Below are 16240 nucleotides of genomic sequence, written 5' to 3'. Positions count from 1 at the left end.
TGCCCGGCGCCGATGGGTGGGCACAGCATCGGTCATGGAGCACAGAATGTTCACGATGCCTCTTGAATTTTTCCTGCCACCCACTCGGGCAGCCAGCAGCATCAACGACCACAGCCCAGCCCGGATCACTGCTCCACCGGCCGACGCAAGGATGATGGCGCATCGTTTGCAGATTCCCATCCATCCCTGCAGCACAGAGCCCAGCTCGTGGTGTACCTCTGTAAGAAGAGGCTCCGGAGGCCTTCCCGAGAATGACTCTGCGCGCTTCCGCACACACACCTGGGCCTTCCCTTCCCACTTGCTATCGTGTCTCCTGCGCGCCTCTCCCCTCTCTGGAATCGAGTGCCTTGCATGGACTTTTGCTTGCCAAAGACCTTTCCACGCTTATGCCAGAACACATGGATCTCCAGACATAATGGAGCCTCATGTTTGACGAGTGAGCAATGCCCTGTTGGACGACGCAAGCGCTCCGTCATTCACCTCGGAGACATATATCCAAGGAAACGGACAATGCCGCACTAGCAAGCTCCCTTTCTTTCTTTGCCGTGCTGCCCCGGGAGACTTTGAACCTTTGATTGAGCTCCAACGCCTCCAACCACTGCACCCCGCCAATGAGATACGTCAGAGGCTCAAAGAACGCTCCAGCCCAATCATCCAACCCACAAGGTACCCGTTTGGCTACCGCACACTGACATCGACGGCCCCATAACTCCCCGGACCAAAACGTCCTTACGCTCGCAAGTTACCAGGTACATAGCGAGGCCGCGTTAGTACCCGGCCGATTGGATTCTGGCTCAGGTCATCTCTGTCCGATGTGTCAAGGCATTTCCGATTTGAATAGACCATAATCGTGGAGAAGGCATCCGCGGTGGCGGTGCGGTGTACACTGCCCCGATTCTTCCTCCGGAAGCTCATGTATTCAGTCATAACCCACCGCGTTACAACACAAGCAGCCCTTTCTCTTATGCTTGCCTTGGTTGATGAAGGTGCATCATTCATCTTTTGTGGCTTGATACTGCCAATATCGCCTTCATTCTTCCTTCAACTGCGTGAGGCACCCCTCAAACCGTTCTTGTAACATCTAAACTTCTTGATACGTTATTCATGATGCCGGGCACTACTTCTGATCCCCTTTTTATCCATGGCGAGTATCTTCAACCCTCCGACGTTGGCAGCCGCCAGTTCTCTCCCGGCTTCCAGAGTCGAAAGCTCGGGCCAGGCCCAACGTTGACGTCGAATGGCTTCCGCCCCACCCCGGCCGAGCCAGTCGCAGCAGCTCCCCCTGGTCGCGCTCGATCTGCCCGTGCCCGCCCTGGCTTTGTTTGCGCTTCAACCATCGCCCTTCGACGCGCCTTCAATCCGACAGAGCCCTCGAGCTCCCATCAATCGCGTCAATTCGACGCCGCGTCGTTTACTAAAGCTCAGGCGCAGGTGTCGCAACTGGCCGCACGCTGACCAACCTCGTCAATCCACCCCTGCCAATCCGTGCAAGACATGGCCCCGTCGGACAAGAAGATCCAGGCGGCGCTTCTGGAGGCGGTTCATGGCGTCTTCAAATCCAACAAGGATGACCTTACCGTGAACTTCATTCGGAAGCGCGTTGAATCAGAGCTTGAACTGGAGGATGGGTTCTTCTCGTCGGGCAAATGGAAGGACAAGAGCAAAAAGCTGATCAAGGAGCTCGCTGTAATTACACCACCCAACCCCGGCACGCGCGTCGTCTCTATTGGACCCCGCCCAACTGACCACGACTTAGACCGATCTCATGGAGGGCAATGCGACACAAGAAGCAGATTCTTCTCCAGCGAAAGACGAGACAGACGCGAAACCAAAGAAAATTGGCAAGCGCCAGTCCACCGAGGCCTCGCCGCCACCGAAACGGAGAAAGCGTGCATCTGTAACCAATGACGAGGAGCCAGAGGAAAGCGCCTCGGAGAACGAAAAACCCAAGCCCGGGCCCAAGCCAAAGAAGAAGGCAGCGGCGCGAAAGAAGAAGGACAGTCCCGTGATCGACTCTGACGACGACCCGAGTCCCGTCGAACCCAAACCCTCCAAAGCTCAAAACAGAAGCGCAAGCAAGGTCGAAGACAGCGGCTCGGATGATTTGAGTTCGCCGCCTGACAGCGAGGACGAGAAGGTTGAGACCGCGAAGGAGGAGCCACAAGCAGAGAAGTCCAAGGTGCCCGGGAACGAGAAAAAGCTTTCCGTGGATGCAAAGGGAGACGACGAGCCGGCCGAGAAGCAACCCGAAGTCGACAGCGAGAAGAAGACGGAGGAGCCGGTGGTGCCTGACGACACGACAAGCGAGCTATCTGACGTGATAGACGAGCCACCCAAGCCGAAGCGCAGGAAGAAGGGGGCTGCGAGTAGCGACAAGGCCCCGAAGCAGAAGAAGGCACCCGCGGCCGCGGAGAGTCCCGACGACGCTGAGGTTAAGAAGCTACAGTCTCACCTAGTCAAGTGTGGCATCCGCAAGATCTGGGGCTTCGAACTGAAGCAATACGGGGACAATACCAAAGCCAAGATTAAGCATCTCCGAGGCATGTTGAAGGATATCGGCATGGACGGCCGCTTTTCGGAAGCCAAAGCAAAGGAGATCAAGGAGCGCAGAGAGCTTGAAGCGGATTTGGAGGCAGTCAAGGAGATGAATGCGAACTGGGGCGCGGGAGGCCGGTCATCTAGGAGCAAGGCGCGCGCACAATCGCCACCATCAAAAAAGATTGTCAAAGATGCCGCCGCAGAAGATGACCGCGGCGAAGAAGACGAAGATGATGACGAAGAGGAGGCCGTCATCTCGTCGCGTGCACGGGGCAAGGCACGAGCAGACCTGGCATTCCTTGGAGACGACGACTCGGATTCGGACTGAGTGTGTTGACATTGGGGGATATTATCAATGTATGCGGAGCATCGATTGGCTGATTGCACATGTTGCAGGTTGTATTGTATACCACGGCGGGTATGATTTCTGGCGTTATCGCGGAATGTCGGCCGAAACGACGGGGCCACGAGACTTGACAATGACAGACAATAATGTACTTTTTTCTCTCTCGTTTTTGGACCGCAGTGGGTTTCCGCTGGCTCGACACGTCCGAGCAACTAATCAATCGCTTGCGCAAGGACCTGGCCTAGCATCTCTCCTCACCTCAAGCGGACCTCTCAAGACTTGGATCCGTCTTCTCCAAAGCTGGAGACACATGGCTAGCTGCTCGTCTTTAAACGCGCCAGTAAGACGACGGCATCGCCGCTCGAGACGGTGTGAGCAGTGTCAGAAGCTGCCAAAGAGGGGAAGCGTGGATTCCTGGGCTCCGTGTTCCGCAGCTCTCAGTCTCCAATTTACCCCGCCGCGAGCGACTGCCCCGCAGACGCCGTCATTTCACTCCAGCTGTTTCCCCCTCCACCCTCGCCCAACCCCCCACTGCACCGGCAAACAAGCGCAAACACGGGTTAGAATAGCCTGAATTGCACGTTTCTCCATATCATCCAATGAAGCCGTGACACTTAAAGGGCACACTCCCTCCACTGCGTTGTGTGATTCCAGTTCTGCATCGTCGTAATCTCAGTCCGTGAATCCGTGATCAAACGCCTCGAGGACCTTTTACAGAGCCAATACCCACCCACAACCTCGCATCTTTCACAATGGCCGACGCCCCCTTCGAGTTCCTGCCCTTGGGCGCCATCCTCCAGTCCTTCAAGGTCAAGGGCGTCAACATCGTCCAGGGCTTCCCGAGCCAGGAGCTGTACGAGAAGCACAACTCGCCGTACTTTGGCGTTACCGTCGGCCGAGTCGCGAACCGCCTGGAGCAGGCGCAGCTCAAGTCGCTGAACGGAGGACAGACGTACAAGCTCGCCGCGAACGACGGACCCAACAACCTGCACGGCGGCCTCAAGCCCTGGAGCAAGCGCGTCTGGGATGGCCCCAAGCCCGTGGGCGTGCGCGAGATCCCCGGCGTCGAGGGCCTCCAGGGCGGCGAGAGCGTCGAGTTCTCGCTCACCAGCGAGGACGGCGACGAGGGGTTCCCCGGCACCGTCCAGGTCAAGGTCATCTACACGGCCGGAACGCAGAGCGTTGACGGCAAGGAGGTGTCGGTTCTGGGAATGGAGTACGAGGCCCAGCTGGTCGACGGCGCCGAGGAGACGGCCATCAACATGACGAACCACTCCTACTTCAACCTCACCGGCGACGAGACCTTCGCCGGCACCATCGCGACCCTGGCCACGAACGCACACCTGCCCCGCGACTCCGTCGGCATCCCCACGGGTGGCCCTGTCCCCTTCCCCGGCATCGAGGGCGGCAAGCCGTTTGAGCTGGGCGTCGACGGCCCCAGTGTCGACGACTGCTTCATCGTCAACGACAAGCCCGACTCGGTGGCCATCGACACCCGCAAGGAGGCGCTGAAGCTGCACGTCCACGCGAAGCACCCCAAGAACGGCGTCAACCTCGAGGTGCTGAGCACGGAGCCCGCGTTCCAGTTTTACACGGGCGAGGGCATCGATGTCCCCGCCGTGGAGGGCGCGCCGGCCCGGGGCAAGCGCAGCGGGTTCTGCGTTGAGCCCAGCCGCTGGGTCAATGCCATCAACGTGCCCGAGTGGAAGAGCCAGATGCTGTTGAAGAAGGGGGAGACTTATGGCACCCGTATTGTGTACAAGGCCTGGAGCGACTAAGGGAATAACGAGGATGTGCGCGGCTGGTGTTGGGATTATTTGCACGACGGGAAATGGGAAAAATACTTGTTAGTGATATCAGCGATAGGAATAAATGTCCATCATATGTATAAAAAAAAAGGCAGTCTTCATATAATGCCCTGGAAAAACCATACGATGCTTTACTATGGTGCCAGGCCAAAGTAAGAACCCCCCTGCCAGGTAGATGTCGTCGTGCTACCACGATCATCTCAGCAGCGGTACTTTGAGGTTTTGATGAACCTTGCGCACAACTCCAACCGTTGAGAGTCACTGTTCGGACGTGTCATGTTCCCACATTACCTAATAGGGATATTATACTTACCCATGATATCATAGTAGTAGCGGAACACTGGCAAGAATGCTGTTGGGAACCGTGCCAGCGGGGATCAATCATATTTTCTGCTGATAGACTATGCTAGATACTGCTATAATATGGTTGAGTTTCCCCGTTTGCCTCGTCACTCTGGCGAAATCGTGATTATTTGTAGAATAAACGCAACCTGAACCTTGAGTCAATCGTCTGGTGCCCCATGTCAGGCGTGCGTGTCTGTGTGTCGGGGAACGCAGCCGACTTGACTAATCCGATGATGAAGCTGAGGTCGAAAGATGAGACGACGAGTTCCACCGATGCGCAGACTCTAGCTTTATCTTAGCGTTTCTTTTGGCTTATCGCAGCGCATCGACGCAACGCTTAGCGCAGGGACTCCGGTGGCTTCTGCACTCGAGGAAGGAAGTGGCCTACCCGAAGTGTAACTGCCGGACCAAAGGCCGTTCATTCAATCACTTGACCAACCTGGAGCCTCCCACTAAGCCTCCCCCTTCACCGGACGAGACCGACTCACAATATCAAACGTCTACTATAAACAGGTCATTTTCCTGGAGCCTGAATATCGACAGGACCGCCGCTGCCTTGCGTCATCAGACCAATCTTACCAAAAACCCCGACCGAGTTGGGCATTTGCTTTGAATCAAGCCCCCCATCACCGCCGAGGGCGGCATCCTACAACATCATGGCCGAGCCCTTCCCGACCCCGACGGCAACACCAAAGCGCAAGCGGGACGAAGAGGGACCCTCGCTGGCCCCGATATCCACCACCTCGAAATTCTCCTTCCAGCTCCCCGAGGCTAAGAGCGACGAGGACGGGAGCGCGAGCCCGCAAAGCAGGGTAGTTCACAAGTTCCGTGGTTTGGCGCTGGGTGGTGGGGGCGGGGTAGCCCAGCAACAGGGCAGGGAGGGTCCATACGACCCAACACGCGACGAGCAGGATGACTACAACGATGAATTGTTTGCAAGCCGGAAGAGAGCAAAGATCCCAGAGCTTGATATGACGGACGCCGACGCCGCAGCACCGGTCGTCATCCCTGACCCCGAGGTCAAGAGCGACCCAATCCCCGCCCCGAAAATAATCGTGGCTGACCCCGATGCGGCTGCCGAAAATACCTACCAGCCCACCACCGCTGCTACCACAACCGCCACCGCTGGGCCACAACGGTCGCACCCTTCGATCGACCGGCTGCAAGATCACAAGTCTAGAGGACGAAGACGCGTCGGCACCCCGCCGCTCAAGGGTCGTAAGGGCAAGGCCGCCGAAACACAAAACGAAGGAGAAGCGATGGAGATCGTGGACCCGGTCAGGGCCGCGCTGACCTGGAAGGAGGAGGAGATTACGATTTACGACCCAGAGGACGAAGATGACGACGGAACGGGGATCAATGGCGTCGGATTCATGCCGACAGCCGCGATGGCGTATGCGCGCACGCAGAAGCGCCGGCTGCAGCTGGCCGAGTACAAGAAGCGGGAGGAGAGCGAGGCCAGGGCTCGGCGAAACCAGCGCAGACGGGGCAGCGGCGCGGGATTGAACAACAAGTTGGATTCAAAGGCGTCTGGTGGCGGCGGTGTGCGAAAGGTCCGGTTTACAGAGTCAGAACCCAACACGGTTGTGACAAATGGATGAGGACGACGTGACGGCCTGGGTCGGAGTTTTGCAACAGGATTCAATGGGTTTTTCATGTGCGCCTTTTCACGTATGGCATGACCAAAGGATGGACATGGAAGGTTTTTGGTTGGCGTTTTGGGCAATTGCAGGGGCCGACGCATAGCTTCATGCACATATGATTGAATTCTTCTGGATGCCATCTTGGCCATTGGACAAGGGCGAGCATGGCGTTTTGTTTTTCACGCAGCAGAACTATCAAGGAGACGGCAGGCAATGGAGTCAGGGCGGATGACTCAAATAGTCTTTCTTTTATACCCCAAACTGGAATGGATGAGATGATACAGTTTCCCTCACGCATCGTGTCCAATGCATCGGATGCTTGTGAAAGGAAAGATATTCATACACGGATGCAAACATCCTCTTCTGGGTTTGACAGCTTTACCAGAACTTGTACCAGGCCTTCTTGGCCGCCTCCTCCGCCTGCTTCTTCTCGCGCTGCTGCTTCAGCTGCTCCAGTTCGCGACGTCGCTTGTCGGCCATGGTCTCCTGGTAGACCTCGACCGTCCTCTTCATCTTGATGCGCTCCTGTCGCCGCTGCCATTGGCAGTACTCATATGATCCGGCGCAGCCCACCAGGAAGCTGCCTACGGCCCAGTTTGCCGCCTTGATGGGCGAACCTAGAGGTCTCGGTGTGAGCTCAGGGGTTCGTAGGCGAGGCGTCACCAAAGTATGAGTGAACGCAAAGTAAAAAAATAAAATAAAACACCCTTAAGAAAAATCACATGCACCTACCTCTCATGACATATCTCAACCCTCCGATGCCCGCACCGCTGGCAATGCCCGTAAGAAAGCCGTTTCGCGCACACGGCGTCTGCGTGACGGAGAGAAAGTCATCGGACTTGATCGTCTTGACGGCCTCGGTGATGGACGGGAAGCCCGGGGCAGCCGCGCCCTCCTGAGGCGGGAAGTTGGACTGGAATTCGGTCGGGTTCAGCTTCGGCGGGTTGGGGCCGTTCGTCTGGTCCGGCGATGATGAAGACGATTCCGAACCTGGCGCTCCTTCTCCGACATGTCCATTGGCGGACCGGGACCAAAGCCACACCTTTTGGCCCTCCTTGCGGGGCACGGTCGTGTTGTCTGGGGAATCCTGCGCCATTGCTATTTGTGAACGGCGGTTGGGCGCATTTATATGATTCCCTCCAAGGCGACTCGAATCATACCCGGAGCTCTGCGTCTCAAAAATCTGCCGTGGCCTGAGATGACGTCCACCGAAATCCGTTGCTGGGCCGGGCCTGGCCCGTGCACGAACCTACGCTGGACCCGGGTGTCGTTAATTGATGTGGGCCCCCTTTTTTTGCATTTGGCGCGTAAAGTCGCGCTGGGACGCGTCTTTTCCTTGCTGGGCCGCCTACCCCCCTGGTTGCAGACCCGCGAATCTAGTGTAAAGATTGGACTGGACTACCCAAAGCCCATGCCTTTGACCCAAAGTGACAAATCCCACTCTCCCACTCGTCCAATTCCTGGTCGACAATACGGAGTACGGATACCCTCTCTGCTCTGTTCTGTCAGTCAAAACTTCTCTTTTCTAACAAAACTTCTTGATACCCACCAAAGCCGGCTTTCACCCACCCCCCGTTGTGAATCCAGGCGTCCCTCCCCCTCCGCCTCATGGTTTCCTAGAGACCTTTGATTCCCTCGAGAGTCTCCTTACCCTAGAGTCACTCGACGGAGATCTGCCTTTGGCATCCACCCTTGGCAGAAAAGGCTCGACTTTCCTGCCCCGCAAACAAAACACGCACAACACACAAAACATGCCCAACACCAGCCTGCGGCGCCCGCAAAAGGGCTACCGCCGCGGCGGTAAACAGGCGTACCATGGCCCCGGCCGCACGACACGCACCTTCGCCGCCTCGAACCGCGCCGAGGCGACATCTGCCGACGAGAAATGGGAGCGCACGCGGCTGGCGCACACCATTGACGAGAACATGGGCTTCGCGCGCTACGAGGGCGGCAAGCGCAAAGAGGGATGGCTGGTCAACGTGCAGCCGACGTCTGTCGAGGACGATCGGATACCGGGCGGGAGAGCGGCGCTGGACTGCTACTTCATCGAGGACGACGGGTCGCATTTCAAGGCGACGGTCGAGTACGAGCCATATTTCCTGATTGCCGTCAAGAAGGGCCGCGAGAGCGAGGTCGAGGAGTGGCTCAAGCGCGTCCCCGGCGACGGCGTCGTCAAGACGATCAAGAGGGTCGAGAAGGAGGACCTCAAGATGCCGAATCACCTGCTGGGATACCGCCGGACGTTTCTGGAACTGAGGTTCGCCAACGTCAACGACTTGATGGTGGCGAGGAGGGATATCATGCCCATTGCGGCGAAGAACAGGAAAAACGTGGATGCGTTGGACGCATATGCCGAGGTTTCGACGTGAGTCTGCGACGACCCGGCGACCCGACTTGGGGGTGGGCGGCCTGGCTAACTGCTTGCAGGATGAACGGCGACTTTGACCTTTTTGACGACTCACGAGATGACGATAGACGAGCTAATGCTTCTTTTGCCGACGCCAGCGACTTCATTGTCGATATTAGAGAGTACGACGTTCCGTACCATGTAAGAGTAATGATAGATATGGGTAGGTCTGGCGCAGGAAATCACCGACACGACCCCTCAGCTGACCAGCTTGCAGATATCCGGGTGGGCAAGTGGTACTTCATCGACGTAAAGCACGGCGTCACAAAAATCACAATCAACGAGGAGCGGTTGGCCATGGCGGACCCGGTGGTCATGGCCTACGATATCGAGACGACGAAGCTGCCCCTGAAGTTCCCCGACGCCGCCATCGACCAGGTCATGATGATTTCGTACATGATCGACGGGCAGGGCTTCCTCATCACGAACAGAGAAATCGTTTCGGAAGACATTGCGGACTTCGACTACACGCCCAAGCCGGAATACCCCGGCCCCTTTATGATCTTCAATGAGCCGGACGAGAAGGCCGTCCTCGAGAGGTTCTTCCTGCACATCAAGGAGGCGCGGCCCACGGTCATCGCGACTTACAACGGTGACTTTTTCGATTGGCCATTCGTCGAGACCCGAGCTAGTGTCAACGGCATCGACATGTACCAAGAGATTGGTTGGAAGAAGGACAGCGAGGACCTGTACAAGTGCAACTACAGCGTGCACATGGACTGCTTCCACTGGGTGAACCGTGACTCGTATCTGCCCCAGGGCTCGCGAGGCTTGAAGGCCGTCACGGTTGCCAAGCTTGGATACGACCCCGACGAGCTCGACCCGGAGCTGATGACACCGTACGCCGCTGAACGTCCCCAGACCCTCGCCGAGTACTCAGTCTCCGACGCCGTGGCGACGTACTACCTCTACATGAAATACGTCCATCCCTTCGTCTTCTCGCTGTGCACGATCTTGCCGTTAGGCGGTGACGACACGTTACGGAAAGGTACCGGTACCCTTTGCGAGATGCTGTTGATGGTCCAGGCGTACCAGCAGGAAATCGTCTTGCCCAATAAGCACGTGTCGCCCAGGGAAGCGTTCTACGACGGACACTTGCTCGACTCGGAGACCTATGTTGGTGGCCACGTCGAGAGTATCGAAGCCGGCGTCTTCCGCGCAGATATTCCTGTCAACTTTGCCGTCGACCCGGGCGCGGTGGACGAGTTGTTGAGGGACTTGGACGCCGCGCTGACCTTCAGCATCACGGTGGAAGAGAAGAAGTCAATGGAAGACATCGAGAACTACGAGGAGGTCAAGGCGCAAATCGCGGCGCGGCTGCGCGCCCTCAAAGAGACGCCCAACCGGAGCGAGCGGCCCCTGATCTACCATCTTGACGTTGCGTCCATGTACCCTAACATCATGACCACGAATCGACTGCAGCCGGACTCGATGATCCAGGAATCGGACTGCGCCGCCTGCGACTTCAACCGGCCGGGGAAGACCTGCGACAGGCGGATGCCCTGGGCCTGGAGAGGAGAGTACCTCCCGGCGAAACGCGACGAGTACAACATGATCAGGAATGCCCTGGAGAACGAGAAGTTCCCAGGAAAATGGCCCAACTCGCCGATGCGGACGTTCCAGGACCTGTCTCCGGACGAACAGACGGCTCTGCTGAGAAAGCGGCTGCAGATCTTTTCGCAAAAGGTCTACCACAAAATCCACGACTCGACGACGACAGTCAAGGAGGCCATTATCTGCCAGCGGGAGAACCCCTTCTATATCAACACCGTCCGAGACTTCCGTGATCGTCGGTACGATTACAAGGGCAAGGCCAAGGTCTGGAAGGGCAAGACGGAGGCCCTCAAGTCAGCCGGCGCGTCGCCAACGGACGTCGACGCGGCGAAGAAGATGATTATTCTGTTCGACTCGCTGCAGCTGGCCCACAAGGTCATTCTGAACTCGTTCTACGGCTACGTCATGAGAAAGGGATCCCGGTGGTACTCCATGGAGATGGCCGGCGTGACGTGCTTGACTGGAGCGACGATTATCCAGCTGGCCAGATCACTCGTCGAGCGCCTCGGCCGCCCTCTGGAGCTGGACACCGATGGTATCTGGTGCATGCTTCCGGCGACATTCCCGGAAAACTTCACCTTCAAGACCAAGAACGGCAAGAAGGTCACCATCTCGTACCCCTGTGTCATGTTGAATCACCTGGTCCACGACAAATTCACGAACCACCAATACCAGACGCTTACGGACCCCAAGACGTTCAAGTACGAGACCCACAGTGACAACTCCATCTTCTTCGAAGTTGACGGCCCCTACAAGGCCATGGTCCTGCCCACTTCCAAGGAGGAGGACAAAAACTTGAAGAAGCGTTATGCCGTTTTCAACGACGACGGCAGTCTGGCAGAGCTGAAGGGTTTCGAGGTGAAGCGCCGAGGAGAGCTGAAGCTCATCAAGATCTTCCAGCAGCAGATTTTCAAGTTCTTCCTGGAGGGAACCACCCTGGCGGAGTGCTACACTGCCGTTGCAAAGGTCGCAAACCAGTGGCTGGACGTCTTGCACAGCAAAGGCTCGACGCTGGCCGACGAGGAGCTGATGGAGCTCATTTCCGAAAACAGAAGCATGTCCAAGACCCTCGAGGAGTATGGCACACAGAAGTCGACCTCCATCACCACGGCGAAGCGTCTGGCGGATTTCCTGGGCGAGCAGATGGTCAAGGACAAGGGCTTGAACTGCAAGTTCATCATCTGCGCCAGGCCAAAGAACGCACCCGTCACCGAGAGAGCCGTGCCGGTCGCCATCTTTTCCGCTGAGGAGACCACGAAGCGCTTCTACCTCAAGAAGTGGCTGAAGGAAGAGCCGGCCGATACCGACCCTAGAGCTCTCCTGGACTGGGACTATTACCTGGAGCGTCTGGGATCTGTCATCCAGAAGCTCATCACCATCCCGGCCGCGCTCCAAAAGGTGCGGAACCCCGTCCCTCGCGTTGCCCACCCCGACTGGCTCCAGCGCAGGATCAACATCAAGGACGACAAGATGAAGCAGAAGAAGCTCACGGACCTGTTTCCCAAGGGGCCCCTGGAGGACATCACCAACCTCAACGGTCGATCTCTGAACGACATGGAGGATTTCGGCAGCCAGCTGCTCAAGCCAAAGCCGGTGGCCTCTGTGGTGGCCTCCTCTCAGGTCGCTGCTCCTACCGCCCAGAAGAGAAAGTCTCCCGAGCCTGCAGAGAACGCGGATCCTTTTGCGGCGCTGCCCAAGGTCATGCCGTCGCCCTCGGAGGACTATGTTGGCTTCCTGCAGTACCAGAAGCAGAAGTGGAAGATTCAGAAACAAGCGCGCACCCGACGACGACAACTCTTCGGAGACCGACGCGGCAACATGCAGAACAACATCCAAAACACGTTCATGAAGCAGGCGCACATGACCTTTATGAACACGTGGCAGCTGCTGCATCTCAAGGGAACGGAGACTCCGGGCATCGTCAACGCACATGTTCTGATCGATGCGAAGATTCACTCGATCAAGGTCAAGGTGCTGCGGCAGGTGTTTTTGAACTTGAAGAGCGGAGAAATGCCGGATGTTGACATCCCAGGCTGCGAGGTCGAGCAGGTCAACCACACGCTTCCGAACGGGCATTCGTCGGTCCATCTCTTCAAACTCACTGTTCCCGAGGACGTCTACTTCAACGAGGCCGACAAATTCTCGCTGTTGTTCAACCACCCCAGCGTCGAGGGCGTGTACGAGAAGCACCTGCCGCTGAACATTCGAGCCGTCCTCCAGCTGGGCAATCTCTGCACCATTGACGAAGAGCAACACGCAGTGCTTGGAAAGGGTCTGGAGCAGGGATTCGACCTGACCGGTCTCAAGCGTCCCTTGAAGCCGAGGACGTACCTCGACACGTCACCATTGGCGTATATATACATCTCCCACGTCACCGCAGGTGACAAGCAAATTTTTGCAGTCTTCTCTACCTTGCGAGACGAGGCTCACATCATCATTCTACAAAAGGGCAGAGACTCGGGACAGGACCTCCCCAACATCTCGAAGATCTACACTGAGCTGCTCAGCCGGCGGGGAGAAGAGGCGGAAGGCACCAACTGGCAGGACTGCTTCCGGTATCAAGAGAAGCTCAATTTCAAAATCACGCAGGTGACGACGCGGAGGAAGGCCCATTTGGAACTCAGCGACGTCGTCAAGAAGATGAGGAAGGACGAGTTGCGGCCGCTTATGATGGTCATCCAGTCGTCCCAGCGCAACATGCTCATCAACGACGTCCCCATCCTCGGCGAGTTCCCTGTGCTGCCGCTCAAGTACGACCCCGCGGACAGCTCCCTCCCGCCGCTTGGCTGGCAAGCAGTCGTCGCCAGGCGCCTAGTCGGTCACTATCTCGGCCTTGGCTCCTGGATTCTGCACCTGACCTCCCTCGCGCGGTACGGCGATGTTCCTCTTTGTAACCTGGAGCGAGAAGACCCGCGTTTCCTCATCGATATCGCATACGCCAGAAGGTTGCAGAACAACAATGTCGTGCTCTGGTGGTCCGCGAGCCCTCGGCCTGACCACGCCGGCCACGAGAAAGACGACATCACCGGCCCTCTCCAAACTGTCCAGACGCCCGCAGTCAACAACCCCGGCACTTTCTCATCGGTCTGCATTGATTTAGAAGTCAGGAACCTGGCAATCAACACCATCCTGACCTCTTCTTTGATCAACGAGTTGGAGGGGGCGGACTCGATCTCGTTCAACCCTGCCGGGGACGGAAGCGCGGCCGGCGAAGACATTATCTCATCAGAGGGCACCTTCGCCAACGCCGGCGTGTTGGTTCTCCGGGAGATGGTGAAGAGTTGGTGGCAAGAGGCGTGCAAAGGCAACACCATGGCCGACGTCATGGTGCAGCACCTCGTCCGCTGGGTCGAGAGCCCCGACTCCTTCCTATACGACCGTGCTTTGCATTACTACGTGCAGATGATGTCCCGCAAGGCCTTCCAGCAGCTCATGGCCGATTTCCGCCGCGTCGGGTCGCAGGTCATCTTCGCCAACTCGAACCGTCTGCTGCTGCAGACGACCAAGGCCGAGGTGGGTACCGCCTACGCCTACAGCCAATACATCATCAAGTCGATCAAGAGCAAGCCCCTCTTCCACTTCATAGACCTAGAGATAAAGGAATACTGGGACTACCTGGTGTGGTACGACGAGTTCAACTACGGCGGCAAAGCCTGCCAGGAGGTCGTCGAAGCGGATCAGCAGTCTCTCGACACTGTCATGCACTGGCAGATGGCCACATTCCTGCCTGTCCGTTTGCAGTCGACGTTCCAGGACTGGGTCATTGAGTTTATCCAACTCATGCATAACCTAAAGCGGCCTCAAAACGGAGACTTTTCGTCAACGCCGCGCCTCACCCAGCTTCCGCAGAAGTCTCTCGCCGACGGCGCCGAGGGGCAAATCATACTCGGCAAGGTCTTTGAAAAGCCCCTCAAGAAGGAAATTGCCAACCTCATCAACCTGCAGAAGCGCGAGCTTCTCCACCCGGAGCTGGCCGAGGATTATTCCTTCCCCCAGCTCCCCGGTTCGCATCTCGCCCACCTCTCGTCGCGGAACGCCGTGCTCGAGCTCGTCAAGGCGCTGATGCAGGTCCTCTCCCTGGACAAGAACATCACCCTCGAGGCCCGCCTGCTGCGAAAGGAGCTGCTTGCAATGTTCGATGTGCGGGAGTTTAGCAAGGATGGCGCGTTCCAGAACCCGAGCGAGAGCCTCAAGCTGATCCAGCTGAGTTGCGATAGCTGCACCATGGCGCGCGATCTAGACTTCTGCCGTGATGAGGATCTTCTGCCGGAGATTGGTCCGGACGGCAAGAGGCTAGGGCCGGAGACAAGGCCATGGAGGTGTACATTCTGCGAGGCTGAATATGACCGCAACGCTATCGAAGAGATGCTGCTCGCAAACGTTGAGGCCTTTGTGGTGGAGTGGACCACGCAAGATTTGAAGTGCGGCAAGTGCGGCGCCCTGAGGCTTAACGAGTTTATGGAGCATTGCACTTGTAGTGGAGAGTGGGTTGAGAGTGTCAAGAGGGGGGAGCTTGTGAGGAGGCTGGGAGTGTATTGGAACGTGGCCAAGTTTTACGGGCTGAAGATGTTGATGGAGGTTACTGAAGGGTTGAAAAAGGGGTTGTGAAGGAATTGGGCATGACCACGGCGCATAGGGATGCTATGAGATGTACATCAGCGGCGTTTTGGAGGCTGGGGTTTTGAACGAAAGGATTGATATCATTGCGGTCAGGCATGTGCCTTTGCGGAATTCACGAGCGGCTAGGACGGGAGTGTCCCGGAGTACGACAGCATAATCTCAAACCAAACGTTTCACTCATTGCCGCTTTGAATGCTCCGTCAGAGTTAGGAGATTGCCGTTGACGACGGCCCGCTCCCCGCCACAGTGCACTTCAGCCGTCATCTTGTGCCTTCTTGCGAAGAGAATCGGTGGGACAAGGCCTTCGGGTTTTTAAATCTACAGTCTTTGTGGCTTTGAATCATGACGTTCGTATGTGACTGTGACGTGATGTCGTTTGGTGTGTTCGACATCCACCTGAATACCCGGGAGATAACCTCATGTCCCCAGTCTTTTGGTAAATGGATGGGCCCGGGGATGAGGATTATATCAGCCACTATGAAAACGTCTGTTCCAATCTCTGTTCCTTTGTGCTCGGTATAAGCTTTCCGCATCGACCGATGATGTGGGATAGATTCCGTTTTTGCTACCCAACTCGGCACTTCAGCGCCCACTAGCAGTAGCACGCAACCCGCCCGAGACAACCCAAGCTCTTTGACGTTAGCCTGTAGATTAACCAACAAATGTTGCAGTGTTTATAGTCTAGAAGATAAGTGAGTCTCGGCCCCTAGTTTTGTAAACAAGTCGGATTCAGCTCTATGTCTTCTTTGACTGGCCAATCAGAGACAAGCCAAGAGCCGCTTTCAGCCTCAACAAGAAGAACTGTCCTGGTCCAGACTTACCGCGCACTACACATTTCGATATTTGGCGGTAAACTGTCTCTCAAGCCCCTCCATGGATTGACTAATGCGGTACGGGAGATGGCGGTCCATCCCGAAACCAGTCGTTCCCGTGAATCGCTCCTGATAGGGATGCTCATAAAAGACGTACCGCCCTGCTT

The 16240-nt window shown here is 56.9% G+C and overlaps 5 protein-coding genes across 5 annotated transcripts; 4 read left to right on the top strand and 1 right to left on the bottom strand.

Moving 5' to 3' along the window:
• Nucleotides 1-1494: 1494 nt before the first annotated feature.
• On the top strand, nt 1495-2866 carry EsH8_I_000366 (uncharacterized protein; the record flags this gene model as incomplete). The annotated part of the gene is made up of 2 exons (XM_083267779.1): nt 1495-1686; nt 1757-2866. The coding sequence occupies 2 exons, from the start codon at nt 1495-1497 to the stop codon at nt 2864-2866; spliced, it is 1302 nt and encodes a 433-aa protein (XP_083118217.1).
• A 770-nt stretch (nt 2867-3636) lies between these two features.
• On the top strand, nt 3637-4662 carry EsH8_I_000365 (galactose mutarotase-like domain-containing protein; the record flags this gene model as incomplete). Its single annotated transcript, XM_083267778.1, has 1 exon — nt 3637-4662. One exon carries the CDS (start codon nt 3637-3639, stop codon nt 4660-4662), a length of 1026 nt encoding a protein of 341 aa, XP_083118216.1.
• Nucleotides 4663-5693: 1031 nt separating this feature from the next.
• Nucleotides 5694-6638, top strand: EsH8_I_000364 (uncharacterized protein; the record flags this gene model as incomplete). Its single annotated transcript, XM_083267777.1, has 1 exon — nt 5694-6638. The coding sequence occupies one exon, from the start codon at nt 5694-5696 to the stop codon at nt 6636-6638; it is 945 nt and encodes a 314-aa protein (XP_083118215.1).
• A 420-nt stretch (nt 6639-7058) lies between these two features.
• Nucleotides 7059-7776, bottom strand: EsH8_I_000363 (COX20 family protein; the record flags this gene model as incomplete). The annotated part of the gene is made up of 2 exons (XM_083267776.1): nt 7059-7297; nt 7413-7776. The coding sequence occupies 2 exons, from the start codon at nt 7774-7776 to the stop codon at nt 7059-7061; spliced, it is 603 nt and encodes a 200-aa protein (XP_083118214.1).
• A 655-nt stretch (nt 7777-8431) lies between these two features.
• On the top strand, nt 8432-15249 carry EsH8_I_000362 (DNA polymerase epsilon catalytic subunit; the record flags this gene model as incomplete). The annotated part of the gene is made up of 3 exons (XM_083267775.1): nt 8432-9045; nt 9108-9250; nt 9305-15249. 3 exons carry the CDS (start codon nt 8432-8434, stop codon nt 15247-15249), a joined length of 6702 nt encoding a protein of 2233 aa, XP_083118213.1.
• Nucleotides 15250-16240: the final 991 nt, after the last annotated feature.

Source organism: Colletotrichum jinshuiense, chromosome 1 (assembly GCF_051148585.1).
Source record: "Colletotrichum jinshuiense chromosome 1, complete sequence".
NCBI classification, from domain to species: Eukaryota; Fungi; Ascomycota; class Sordariomycetes; order Glomerellales; family Glomerellaceae; genus Colletotrichum; species Colletotrichum jinshuiense.
This window is presented reverse-complemented; position numbering and strand designations above follow the sequence as displayed.